This window comes from Symphalangus syndactylus, chromosome 14 (assembly GCF_028878055.3).
Source record: "Symphalangus syndactylus isolate Jambi chromosome 14, NHGRI_mSymSyn1-v2.1_pri, whole genome shotgun sequence".
In the NCBI taxonomy this organism is placed as follows: domain Eukaryota; kingdom Metazoa; phylum Chordata; class Mammalia; order Primates; family Hylobatidae; genus Symphalangus; species Symphalangus syndactylus.
In genome coordinates this window covers 79,845,248-79,859,875 of record NC_072436.2, presented here as the reverse complement: position 1 = coordinate 79,859,875, position 14,628 = coordinate 79,845,248, and the positions used below count along the sequence as shown (strand labels likewise).

Sequence of the window (14,628 nt, the reverse complement as noted above, 5' to 3'; positions counted from 1 at the left end):
GGGACGTATTCTACAATACTTATTAAATCCAACTTATATACATATTTATTGAAAACATTTTCTATATGTGAATAAAATATTTGTTTATTAAAGGAGAGGATACAATCCTATAATTTTTTATCTGCTTTCCTGGTTTCTTTCTAATCAGATACTTACGGCAATAAAGCAAAGAAACAAAAGACGACTTTGCTTTTCCAGAAACTGTGCCAGGATCACGGTAAGAATATTTTGGATCGATTCATATTTAAATAGGTTTTGTTTTATTTACTTTATTCAGTTTTTCAAATTTTATTATTTTTGTTTTGTTTTGTTTTTTGTTTGTTTTTTTGAGACAGCATCTCTCTCTCTGTCACCCAGGCTGGAGTGCAGTAGGGCAATCTCAACTCACTGCAACCTCTGCCCCCCAGGTTCAACAATTCTGCCTCAGCCTCCCGGGTAGCTGAGATTACAGGCATGTGCCACCAAACCCGGCTAATTTTTGTATTTTTAGTAGAAACAGGGTTTCGCCATGTTGACCAGGATGGTCTTGAACTCCTGACCTCAGGTGATCCACCCACCTTGGCCTCCCAAAATGCTGGGATTACAGGTGGGAGCCACCATGCCTGGCCAATTTTTCAGATTTTAATTGATAATGTTATTTTTCAAATGACATTTAATAATGGAAAAACTTTATCCTAACAGTTAATTTTCCTGAGAGACCAAGACTTGGTCTCCTCGGTTCAATTGGAGAAGGAAGATACTTCAAAAAAGGTATTTTATTTCCTATAGCATATTTCTTGTGATCAGAAAGACCAGTACTTTGCACAGTATATTGGAATTCTATTTTTAGGAATGAATAACTGCTTCTTTGAAAATTTCCTCTCCAGATTTTTCATGCTTTCAGTATAGAATGAATTAAGCATGGCTTCTGAAGGTTGTGTTAGAAACCGATTGTGTTTTTGGGATTTATTGTTCAAGAAATTACACGTTGTTCATATGGTAGCAATTTTATTAATTACATTGCGTTATGAAAAAAATGTTACTGATTTGGTTAGTTACCTGTTCTTATAAATAAAATTTTACTGGAACACGGCCATGAATATTTGATTAAATATTATCTCTAAACTGCTTTTTTTTTTTTTTTAACACTATGGCAACAGGGTTGAATAGTTCCAACAGAGGCTGTATATAGCTCACAAAGCCTAAAATATTTACAATCTTTTTACAGAAAAAAAAATTGCCAATCGCTAGTTTAGGTAATTCAACCAAGGGCTAATTAGAAGTCTTTTTTCTCCCACGTACATTCTTAAATCATTGCTTTTTCCTGGTTTGGTTTGTAAAGCATTTGTGTAATATGTAAATAAATACAGAATTAATTTTTTCTGTAATTTTTTCTGACTGTGAATTTTATAGTCTCTTAGGGTTCTGTCGTAATATATCTTAAAAGTTATGTGTATTTTCTTATCGCTAATGAGTGTTTTCTCCATCCTTCCATTTTCTCCTAAAAGTGAAGAGTAAGAGATGATTTTGGCTATTTGGAATCCCATTAATTGTAATTCTAATATTTATCTTTTAGTTTTCAAAAATACCTTTATAGAGCCTCAGAAACTAGATTTTCATATTTAGTTGGAGTGAAATTACATATGCCAAAGTAACTTGACAAAATCATTTTACCTGTATTTGTAAAATGGTATATATGTTACAGAATTTCATTTTGGATTCGTGTAATAATTTTAGTGCTTTTTACATTTTTTTATTTGAAATGTTACATTGGTTTCCTTGACATTTTTCTTTATATATATTTGTGTGCTTATGCAATTTTAATTTAGAAATACTTTTTATAATTTTGTTCATTTTAATTTTGTAAAATAAATTTTTCCTCCCACAGAACCAAGCTTGTTTTCTCATGATGCAGTTGTGAGAGAAATGCCTACAGGGGTTTCAAGTCAAGCAGAATCCTACTATCCCTCACCTGGGCCCATCTCAAGTGGATTGTCACATCATGCCTCAATGGCACCTCTGCCTTCTTCAAGCTGGTCATCAGTGGCCCACCCCACCCCACGCTCAGGCAATACAAACCCACTGAGTAGTTTTTCAACAGGGACACTTCCTTCTAATTCACAAGGTATCCCACCATTCCTGAGAATACCTGTTGGGAATGATTTAAATGCTTCTAACACTTGCATTTATAACAATGCCGATGACATAGTCGGAATGGAAGCGTCATCCATGCCACCAGAAGACTTATATGGTATTTCTGATCCCAACATGCTGTCTAATTGTTCTGTGAATATGATGACAACCAGCAATGACAGCATGGGAGAGACCGATAATCCAAGACTTCTGAGCATGAATCTTGAAAACCCCTCATGTAATTCAGTGTTAGACCCAAGAGACTTGAGACAACTCCATCAGATGTCCTCTTCCAGTATGTCAGCAGGCACCAATTCCAATACTACTGTTTTTGTTTCACAATCAGATGCATTTGAGGGATCTGACTTCAGTTGTGCAGATAACAGCATGATAAATGAGTCGGGACCATCAAACAGTACTAATCCAAACAGTCATGGTTTTGTTCAAGGTAGTCAGTATTCAGGTATTGGCAGTATGCAAAATGAGCAATTGAGTGACTCCTTTCCATATGAATTTTTTCAAGTATAACTTACAAGATTTAAATCCTTTTAAATCTTGATACCACCTACACAGATGCAGCATTTTGTATTTGTCTAACTGGGAATATAATACTGTATTTATACTGTATATATAATACTGACTGAGAATATAATACTGTATTTGAGAATACAAAAAACTTTTCAGGGAAGAAGCATACAACTTTGGACATAGTGAATACAAAATTGGAAGCTGTCATAAAAAGACAACTCAGAGGCCAGGCGCAGGGCCTCACACCTGTAATCCTAGCACTTTGGGAGGCCGAGGCGGGTGGATCACTTGAGACCAGGAATTCGAGACCAGCCTGGCCAACATGGTGAAACCCCATCTCTACTAAAAATACAAAAATTAGCTGAGCATGGTGGTACGTGCCTGTACTGTCAGCTACTTGGGAGGCTGAGACACAATAATTGCTTGAACCCAGGAAGCGGAGGTTGCAGTGAGCTGAGATCACACCACCGCACTCCAGCCTGGGTGACAGAGTAAGACTCTGTCTCAAAAAAAAAACACGCTTTTTTATATTTCTTTTTATAATGTTTTAATGTATTCTTAAATTTCAAGCGAATTTAAGATAAAACTTGTAATGGCTATGCCATTGAAAAACTTAATTTCTTATTTTTGAGGCCCATGGGCCAAGGTAACCCCTAAGGGGTTTTCTTAGGCTTCTTGGAGCTTAGATTTGTATGTATATCAAAATGTCTTTAAAATGTTAAGTTGGGCAGAAGGCAGTTGAAGTGAGCTTTCAAGGTATGGGAGGTTTTCTACATTTTATACTATTTCAATCTATTCCTTTAAAGTTGCTTATGATTTTAGCTTTACACTCATATTTTTTAAGGGGAAGAAGTTTCCTTGGACGATTCGTCTTTCTTAGATGTCCTCACTCCCTGTGATCTCATAAAACTGCCTATTTGACATCTCTATCTAGAAATCTAATTAAAGCTCACACTCAGCATATCCAAAACTGAATTCTTGGTCTTCCCTCCCAAACTTGCTTCTCCTTCAGTCTTCTCCAACTCAGTAAATGGCAATGCCATACTTCTAGTTGCTCAGGCCAAAAACCCTGAAGTCATCCTTGATTCTTCTTTTAGCTCCCATATCCAATCCATTAGCAAATCTAGTAGACCCTACCTTCACAATATATCCAAAGCTGACCACCTCTTTTGACCTCTACTATTAATGCCCTATTCCAAGCCACCATCATCTCTTCCCTGGATTGAAGCTATCATCTACAAAAATTCTTCTTATATCCTTGTGTCCCTATAGTCTGTTCCCCATAAAGTAGCCAGAATGATTATTTTTAAAACAAGTCAACTCATACCATTCATCCTGCTCAAAAACATTCAATGGCTTCTCATCTCACTCAGAGCAGTCACAGTCCTTAAAAGTTGGAGGCCTAGACTCCCTGTCCTACCTCAGGTACCACCATATCCCACCTCCTCATGCAGCTCCAGGCACCTTGGCCTCAGTGCTCCTAAAGCATCAAGTATGCACCTGCCTTGGACTCTTTGTACTTGGTATTCCCTTTGCCTTGAATGTTCTCCCAGAAAAATGCATAGTTCACTCTTTTACATCCTTCAGGTGTCACTCCACTGTTACCTGAGCAGGTCTTCCTTGAATATATACATCAGCATTCCCTGTCCCCCGTGCTTTATGTATGTCCATAGCACTCACCATGATCTGACTTTGCTAAGTATTTATTCATTTACTGTTTGTTTTCCCATACCGAAATATAAACTTTCTAAGGACAGAAATTTTTGTGCTTTATTGTTGAATCTCCAGTTTGTAGAAAAATGCCTACCTTATATTAAACATCAGTAAATGTTTATTGAACATTAAAAGTATTACTAATAGAACTTTGGTTTTTGAAAGAAATAATAACTTTAATTTTAAGATGTATATGATTTTTGCAGTTTTACTTAGTGTGACATTGGGTTTATGAGAATCATGTACATTCAAGTCCAGGAATAATAATGGTCACCCAAATTGTTTGAAAGGAAAATAATCCCAGTGGCAAAATGATGGTAGAATTTGGGTAATCTTTTTTTTCCTTTTATGAAAAGAGATTTTATTGAAGGTAAAACATTAGAGGTTCATTGAGAATCTCTAAATCCATGTTTTGACATTGTCAAGCTCATTGCAACTTCCAGATTGAGTAACAATTATAACACATTTCGTTTTCAAAGTGCAAGATTTTTAAAAGAGACTTGTCACATATTCATTTGGCTGGTCTCAAATGGTGAGCTGAATGCTGGGTAATCTCTACTAGCTCCTTAATCAGATTTAAAATTCTCAGTGTTTCCTAGTTGTTTCTACATACTTTATCTGAGTTGTTATAGCTGTAACATTACACTTTATTCGCTGTTTGTGTTTCGTGACTTTTGGTAATTCTGGCATTTAGAAACCTTTCACTTTGCTTCAAAACGTAGTTATATTTTAGGAGTTTTCATTTGATATATAATTATTTATTTTGCCCTTTTATTTCCCAAAGACATTGTAAGGGTTAATTAGATCATTATATTTTATTATTACAGATTAAAGTTGGGCAGTAATCTTAATTGTGATGGAATTATCATTATGCTAAGTAATTAACTTATTAAAGACCTAGTTTGTTTTACAACTAGAACCTGCCCTAAATGTTGAATATCTTCCTAGCAAGAAACAGTCTGTCATTTTACTTACACAATGTCTAACCAAACCATAACTTTACATAAACTAGTCGTTTCGGTCAAATTGAGAAATGTGTGAATGCCATAAAAACAAAAATTCTTGGTTAAATTATACTGGGAAATAGGGAAGAGAGCAAGATAAGACTTGGGCTCAGGATGGTTCAGGAAGAAAAAAAAAAAAGAATTAAAGACCCCTGAGTACTATTAATATTCCTCAGAAATTATTATTTCAAAAGGAAATATTTCTGTATTATAAATTTTTCATGAGCAGCCATTATGAAATCTCACAAGAATCATAGAATTCAATAAAAAAGTAAAAAGTAATTTTTTATTTTTTATTTAAAAATATAAATTAAAATACATTTTTAAAATCATAAGCACATAAATAGAACTTACCAGGAAGAAAGAAAAACCTGAAGGCACAATTGCTTTTCTGTTCAAAATAGGAACCCAGGATGTCTCTAGATAATGATGGACAGGTGGGGAGATTTTTTTTTTTAATACAGAATCTCATAGTTTTGGATTAATTAGCACCAATCAGTTTAAACACTGACTGTTAGAATAGCTAAATAGGTTTTTTTCTTTAAACTAAATAAGCGTTGGCTACTTAGTATAAGTAAGTATAAGTAGAATTAAGGTTCTGCTACATCTGTGTTTAGAATATTTTTTTACAACTAAATAAGTGTTGGCTAGTTTTGCGGTGTAAGCAGAATTAAGGTTCTGCTACCTCTGTGTTTAGAATGTTCCCAATGGATTTTTCATTTTTCAGGTGCTATTTTTTGACCATAGACTTTAATTTAAAATGAATTTGGTAACGTTTCTCCTCTATCTCTACATATATTTATGCTTTTCACCTGCTCTTTTAACATCTGCTTTAGTTTCTGAGGCACTTTTCTGAACTCTGCTTGTGCACTGGATCCCTCCTCCTTTCTCTGCCAGGCTGTGTTTACTTTATCCTTTCATCACCACTTAGTGCTTCCTTTCTTTGTATAAACATGATAAATGTCTTCATTAGCCTAAAAGGAAAGACCAGATAAAACCTTTCCTACCACTTGGATGCGTTTGCATCCTGACTTCTGAAATGCCTCCAGCCTCCATTTTCTCCCTTCCCAGTTACTCCTTAGCCCAGCGATCTCTATCTTTAGCTCCTACAATTTTCTTAGGATATTCTGGGAAAGATGAGCGGAGACTGCCCGCCTTGTCAAATCTAGTGTCTTTTTATCAGTCCTCACGCTGCTTGACCTATTTATAACCTCCTATACTTCCCTCTTTGGATACTCCTCTGGGTTTTCTGTGGTAGACAAGATTCCTCCCTGAGATTTATTTCCCATGAGTCTTGACCCCTCCCCTCAGTTGGTGCTATTTTTTCCCCTGGATGATCGTATCAGAGCCCACAGGTTCAGTTTTCTTTCATGCTACCTGAATGTCCTGATAAACTGGCTCTCTCTCTTCTTTACCTTCCATAATGGCATTACCATTTACCACGCCACCCAAGATACTTACTAGGAACCTCAAAGTATTGTATTCTTTTTCTCCATCACACTCATACTTAATCATCAAGTCCTTTTGAGCTTATCTCCTCTTGCATATGTCCCTTCTTCATTCCTGCTGCCTTTTTAGTAAAGACCTTCATTCTTTTTCCCCAGTAATAATCTTTTCCATATGTTCCAGTTAAAATACCACGTTCTCCCTATTCCTTATTACATAGTTAGCATTCCTTGAAAAAAAAACAATTCTCTCAAGCCTCCATACCTTTAACATGTTACCCACTCTGCCTCTGCTCTTCTGGAACTAGAACACTCATCCTTGAAGACTGGGCTTCTCTATGAAGGTTGGTCCTGCCTCCTTAGTTGAGGTGAAGCTTCGTACATGCCTGTATTACGGACATCCTCTTATTTAAGTGTTTGTCTCTTTCGTCATTGGGACTCCAGCACCCAGCATAGTCCCTAGTATACTAGTTGGTGCCGAATAAGTAGTAGCTATTATTAGAAAAGGAAGGGTGAAATTGACATAGGAATTACTAAAATGTATATGGAAATGATTTTTAAAGGGAAAGGTGATTTTCTGGCAGGAAAAGCAGCAATGACAAGATTACTTAAGTCTTGTGAAATACACTTCTCTTCCTTGACCTGCTGCTTCCCTTTTTTACCACACACACGCACACATACCACAGCCCTTTGAGACTGAAAGCAGCTCTATTGAGAATAGTAGTGTCAACTGTATTATGTAGAAATTCTAAAGTTTTTGGGATTATTTCATAGCCCTGACCTTGCTACTTCTCTCCACTTTATGTGGCAGGTTTAATCTCAGGTCTCCCTCATACACTTCTCAGCCTCAGCGCCTAACCCTTACACAACACTCCAGTATTGATGCAGTCAATCTTGTATAACATTTTTTGAATGTCCAATGTGCAAAGCACCATGTTGGAAATGATACAGAGATGAATAAGACAAAAACTCTTGCTCTCAAAGATGTCAGTCTTTTTCTTTGCAAGGATAACACATGTAGAGTAAAATGCATAAAGGGGACTAATTTTAAATGTACAGCTTAATTAATTTTTATGTATGTTAACACCCATGTCACCACCATGTTTAGGATATTTCCAACACCCCAGAAATTTCTTTCATGCCCCTTCCCAATCTGTACCTACACCTCTAAATCTATTTTCAATCTTAATGGCCTTTTAAATAACTGGGCCTCTCACAACCATAGTGAACAGAAACAGCTGGGTTGTCAGCGTCTAACCTAATACTTCAAGAAAACTCGTGATGGTTTCCATGTTAAGAGAGACATGGAGCAGGGCATTGGTGGATAGATCACGCCTGTCCAGCACTTTGGGAGGCCGAGGTAGGGGGATTGCTTGAGCCTAGGAGTTCAAGACCAGCCTGAGTAATATAAGGAAAACCTGTCTCTGCAAAAAAAAAAAAAAAAAAAAAGCCAGGCATGGTGACATGTGCCTGTGGCCCCAGCTATTAGGGAGGCTGAGGTGGGAGGATCCCTTGAGCCCAGGAGGTTGAGTCTGTAGTGAGCAGTGATTACGCCACTGCACTCCAGCCTGGGCAAGACCCTGTCCCAAAAAAAAAAAGACTTGGAATTGGTGATCCAGGCTGCCTAATGGCATCAAATAATTTGTTATATCTTTAATTGATTTATTAAAGGATCACCACATGCTTTTAAATAGCATGGAGAAATGGAAAGAATAGGGACTTTTTACTCAGGTAATACCCAGCCTGCTACCTAACAGGTTGTGTTGTACTAAATAAAATGGTACATAAGAAGAAACACTGTAAATTATATAGTGTGAATCAAATATTGTTAATGAACCAATATCTGTATATCCTATGTCCCTAATTAATCTTTAATTTAGATACTCCTTCTAGTTATCTAATACACAGCAGAGTGAGAAAAATCATTATGGATTAGGTTCTTTAGTAAGAAACCTGAGATGGACTTCTCATTAGCATTAATTAGTTATTGCCCAGCTTTGGAAAGCCTTCTTTTGGCCTTGTTTTTCCAGAAACATTTCCTATTGATTAATGAAGGTAAGGCCAACTTTAATGACTTCAATTCTGAAATTTTGTGACTCTTAATTTATTTGTAAAAGTTGATTATGAATTGGGAGTGGTTTGACTTTTCCTAAAAATGAATCTCATAGCTAATGAAGTTGCCACTGAAAAGTTTCTCATCTGTTTTGTTTTCAGATGTTGACTATAAAAGGGGAAAAATTGGAATGCTTTTTGTATCATATGTAACAGAAAATGTCATGCCATTTATCATTTATTATAAGCCCAGAAATAGGTGACTAATCAGAGATAAACGTATGGGTTGTCTGTATCTAGTTTTATGCCTTTTTTTTCCTAAGACATAGTCAAATTAATATTTTAACTAATACATCTTAGCAGAGTTTAGTTAAGCACAAAGTGAACAGTGGGTAAGATTGAATCTCAAAAGTAATCATGTCTGTAATGTTTTTCATGCATGCAAAAAGCACAGACAAAACCACTTATGCCCTATTAATAAACAAAATACAGATCAAAGTTTTAAAAAGTAATCACTCTATTTATTCTAAATGTCTGTGGCTTTAGGAAAATACCACCAGCTAGTACTTATCTATTTAAATATGTAGAATTTATTATCCTCTAATATTCTTATCACTTGTTTCCACAACTTTAGTTTACTATTGGACTTTCAAAAATTTAAAGAATTACAAGTAAAATTCATTAAACACCTGTGTGTGAATAGTAATACACACTAATTAGTACAGAATGTTGCTTCTTCAACAAATTGAGTTTTCAGGGAAATCAGCAAGTAAACGAAATATAAATTTTTGGTAAAAGTATCAAACATTCATCTTGCCCATTTTTCCTCTTAAACTTTATTATCTAATCAAACATAGTTTTCCATAAGATGTAATAAAATATAGATAAGGTTGGAATATTTGAGCATCCATTTGTGGAATTGAATTTAATGAGACTTCATTGGTGATACACTCGATTTTTACTGGGTAATTAGCTGATAATGTTGGTCACTGTCTCACAGTTCAGGTAGCTTTAAGATGACGTGGCAAGGAAAACACAAAGCTTTTGGGTAACCAGCATTCTTACATGTATGGTTTTTGACCAGGTGAACCCTTTAGAAGTGATTTCTGTTTTGAAAGTATCTACTTAAAATACCTTTGGCTGTGATGAGTCTAGATCCCAGCAGAATACCAAAATCCTATTTTTTTTGACTGAGTATTTGTATATGCTTAATGACTGAAATGAATTTGGAGGCACTGATGACAGTGATTTTTTAAAGTTCTCAGGTACTGTTCAATTATTTAATGTTAAGTTTAGTATCAAGATGGAATTGTTTTTAAAATGCCAAAATGCCGTTTATTATACAGAATATTTTATTACATTTGTAATACCTTTGTATACAGTGATTTTTTTCTTGATAATAAATGGAAAAATTCTAAAACACTTGCTGAAATTTTGTTGCTATTTAACTTTTAAAATATCAGATTTTCTTCATATTTATAGCATCTTCCTAACAGGAAAAGGTAGTTTTAGTTGCTTAGAAACATTAGACATTTTTTATGGAATGCTGTTGCTGAATATGGTTGCATTTGTAACTGTCCTTTGAAATAATTTTGTAGAGTACTGAAGTGCCTTTTTTCAAGATTTTTTTCCTTTTTCCTTTTTTGGCTTAACCAACAAAAACCTGTTTTCAGAGTCCTGGAGGCTGAAAGTCCGAGATCAGGGGTACTAGGACGGTTTCTGCTGAGGCTCTCCTCCTGGTTTGCAGATGGCTGCCTTCCCACCATCCTCACATGGTAGAGAGAGAGAAGGATGGAGATCTAGGGTGTCTCTTCTCTTTTTTGAGACAGAGTCTCACTCTGTCATCAAGGCTGGAGTGCAGTGGCACAATCACAACTCACTGCAACTTCTGCCTCCTGGGCTCAAGAGATCCTCCCGCCTCAGCCTCCCAAGTAGCTGGGACTACAGGCGCATGCCACCATGCCTGGCCAATTTTTGTATTTTTTGTAGAGACAGAGTTTCATCATGTTACCCAGGCTGGTCTCAAACTCCTGGGCTCAAGTGATCCACCCGCCTTGGCCTCCCAAAGTGCTGGGATTACAAGCATGAGTCACCATAGCTGGCCTGGCCTCCTCTTTTCTTAAATCCTTTTTTTCTTTAATTGGCAAAACTATATATTAATATTTATCTTGTACAACATGTTTTGAAATATGCATACGTTGTGGAATGGCTAAACTGAGCTAATGAACATGTATTGCTTCACATAGTTATTTTGTAGTAAGAACACTTAAGATCTACTCTTAGCAACTTTCAAGAATATATTTGTTATTAACTATAGTCACCATGTTGTACAGTAGATCTCTTAAACTTATTCCTGTCAAGCTGAAATTTTAAATCCTTTGACCAACATCTCCCCAACTCCGCAACCCCTATCCCAATCTCACCTCCCCAGTTCTAGTAACAACCATTCTACTCTAGTTCTATGAGTTCAACTATTTTAGATTCCACATATAGGTGAGATCACGCAGTAGTTGTCTTTCTGTGCCTGACTTATTTCACTTAACATAATGTTCTTCAGGTTCATCCACATTGTTTCAAATTACAGAATTTCCTTTCTTATGGGTCAATAATATTTCATTGTACATATACACCACATTTTCTTCATTTATCTATTGATTGATAGATGCATGGGTTGATGCCATATCTTGGCTATTATGAATAATGCTGCAGAGACCATGGGAGTCAGATATCTCTTCAACATACTGATTTTATTTCCTTGGGATACATATACTTAAATAGTAGGATTGCTGGATCATGTCGTAGTTCTATTTTAAATTTTGTTTTCTGTTTATATTCCCACCAACAGTGTGCCAAAGGTTCTCTTTACTCCGTATCCTTGCCAACACTTGTTATCTTTCATCTTTTTTGGTAATAGCCATTCTAATAGTTTTGAGGCGGTGCCTCACTGTGGTTTTAAATTTGCATTTTCCTGGTAAGTGATGTTGAGCATTTGTATGTCTTAAACCTGTTGGGCATTGTATGTCTTCTTTCGAGAAATGTCTACTCAGGTCCTTTCCCCATCTTTTAATCAGGCTGTTTGTTTTCTTGGTATTGAGTTGTTGGAGTTCCTTGTATATTTTGGATATTAACCCCTCATTAGATGTATGGCTTATAAATATTTTATTCCATTCCATAAGTTGTCTCTTCACTCTGTTGATAGTTTCCTTTGCAGTGCAGAAGCTTTTGTTTGATATAGTCCCATTTGTCTGTTTATTTTTTTTTTGTTACCTGTGCTTTTAGGGTCATATTCAAATAATTGCCCAGACCAGTGTCATGGAGCGTTTTTTCTACATTTTCTTCTAATAGTTTACAGTTTTGGTTCTTAGATTTAGGTCACTTTGAGTTGAGTTTTCAATATGGTGTGAGATAGGGTCTAACTTCATTCTTCTGCATGTGGATATCCAGTTTTCCCAGCACAATTTATTAAAGGGACTGTCTTTTCCCATTATGTTTCTTCACACGTTTGTAAAAAATCAGCTGGCTGTAAATATATGGATTTATTCCTGGGCTCTCTTTCCTATTCTTTTGGTTTAAGTGTCTGTTTTTATGCCAGTACAAAAATGTTTTGATTACTATGGCTTTGTAGTAATTTTGAAATCAGGTATTGTGATATCTCTAGCTTTGTTCTTTTTGCTCAAGATTGCTTTGGCTATTCAGGGTCTTTGGTAGTTCCATATGAATTTTAGGATTTTTTTTCGATTTCTGTGGAAAATGTCATTGGAATTTTGATAGGGATTGTACTGAATCTTTAGATCACTTTGGTTAGTATGGACATTTTAGCAATATTAAGTCTTCGAATCTATGAATGTGGGATATCTTTCCATTTATTTGTATCTTTAATTTCTTGTATCAATGTTTTACACTTTTCAGTGTAGAGATCTTTTACCTTCTTGGCTAAATTTATTCCTAAGTATTTTATTTTTTGTAACACTACTGCTTGTTGTATATTGATATGCCTGCAACTTTACTGAATTTGTTTACTAGCTCTAACAGTCTTTTTGGTGGATTCTTTCAGCTTTTCTATATATAAGATCATCATCTGCAAACAGGGACAATCTCCTTCCTTTCCAATTTGGATGCCTTTTACTTCTTTCTCTTGCCTAATAGCTCTGGCTAGGACTTCCAGTTCCAGTACTATGTTAAACAGAAATGAGAGTGGAAGTCCTTGGATTGTTCCTGATCTTAGAGGAAAAGCTTTCAGTTTTTCAGTGTTGAGTATGGTGTTAGCTGTGTGTTTGTCACATATGGCCTTTACTTTTGAAGTACACTCCTTCTACTCCTAATTTGTTGAGAGCTTTTATCATGAAAGGATGTTAAATTTTGTCAAATGCTTGATCATATGGTTTTTGTCCTTCATTCTGTTAATGTGGTGTATTATATTTATAGATTGGCATATGTTGAACCATCTGTGAATCCCTGACATAAATCTCACTTGGTCCTGTCACCCAGGCTGGAGTGCAGTGGCGCAATCTTGGCTCACTGCAAGCTCCGCCTCCCGGGTTCATGCCATTCTCCTGCCTCAGCCTCTCCGAGTAGCTGGGACTACAGGCGCCCGCCACCACGCCTGGCTAATTTTTTTGTATTTTTAGTAGAGATGGGGTTTCACCGTGGTCTTGATCTCCTGACCTCGTGATCCGCCCGCCTTGGCCTCCCAAAGTGCTGGGATTACAAGCGTGAGCCACCGCGCCCGGCCATGATCAAGTTTTCAATGTGCTGTTGAATTGGTTTATTAGTATTTCGTTGAAAATTTTTGCATCTTGACCAGGCACCGTGGCTCACGCTTGTAATCCCAGCACTTCAGGAGGTCAAGGCCTGAGGATGGTTTGACCCAGGAGTTCGAGACCAGCCTGGGCAACATAATGGGACCCTGCCTTTACAAATATATATATATATATATATATTATTATTATTTTTTTTTTAATTAGCTGGGCATGATGGTGTGCACCTGAAGTTCCAGGGGTGGAAGGATCACCTGAGTCTGAAAAGTCAAGGTGCAGTGAGCCATGATTGTACCACTGCACTCCATCCTGGGTAACAGAGGGAGACCCTGTCTCAAAAAAGAAAAAAGAATTTTTGCATCTATGGTCATCAGAAATATTGGCCTGTAGCTTTCTTTTTGCTTTTTCTTTTCTTTTTTTTTTTTTTTTTTTTTCCATATCTGCCACAGTCTAATTGACAAGTTTTCTTCTTTAATAGTGTCTTTGTCTGGCTTTGGTGTCAGGGTAATGCTGGCCTTGTAAAATGAGTTTGGAAGCATTCCTTCCTCTTCAATTTTTTGGAAGTGTTTGAGAAGGGCTGGTATTAGTTCTTCTTCTTTTTTTTGAGATGGGGGTCTTGCCCTGTTGCCCAGGCTGGAGTGCAATGGCACTATCACAGCTCACTGCAGCCTTCACCGCCTGGGCTGAATTAATTCTGCCACCTTAGCCTCCCAAGTAGTTTGGACCGCCGACATGCATCACCACACCCAGCTAATTTTTTATTTTTTGTAGAGACAGGTTATCCCTATGTTGCCCAGGCTGGTCTCGAACTCCTGCACTTAAGCAATCCTCCCACCTAAACCTCCCAAAGTGCTGGTATTACAGATGTGAGCCACCGTGTCTGGCCGTAGTTCTTTAAATGTTCGATAGCATTCAGCAGTGAAGCCGTCTGGTTCTGGTCTTTTCTTTGATGAGGGAATTTTTTTTTTTTTTTTTTTTTTTTTTTGAGACTGAGTCTCAGTCTCTCACCAGGCTAGA

The 14,628-nt window shown here is 36.6% G+C and overlaps 1 protein-coding gene across 4 annotated transcripts in view; it reads left to right on the top strand.

The window, feature by feature from the left end:
* Nucleotides 1-10,276, top strand: part of REL (REL proto-oncogene, NF-kB subunit) — a 48,728-nt gene extending 38,452 nt beyond the window's left edge. For 2 of the 4 annotated variants that reach the window (XM_055242727.2, XM_063617946.1), the window contains exons 8-11: nt 149-217; nt 491-586; nt 682-750; nt 1,868-10,276. In XM_055242727.2, coding sequence (XP_055098702.1) covers nt 149-217; nt 491-586; nt 682-750; nt 1,868-2,640 — 1,007 coding nt within the window. In that variant the 3' untranslated portion in view covers nt 2,641-10,276. The remainder of the gene's footprint in view (nt 1-148; nt 218-490; nt 587-681; nt 751-1,867) is intronic. The other 2 variants (XM_055242728.2, XM_055242729.2) reach the window with 2 other exon arrangements.
* The last annotated feature ends 4,352 nt before the right edge of the window (nt 10,277-14,628 follow it).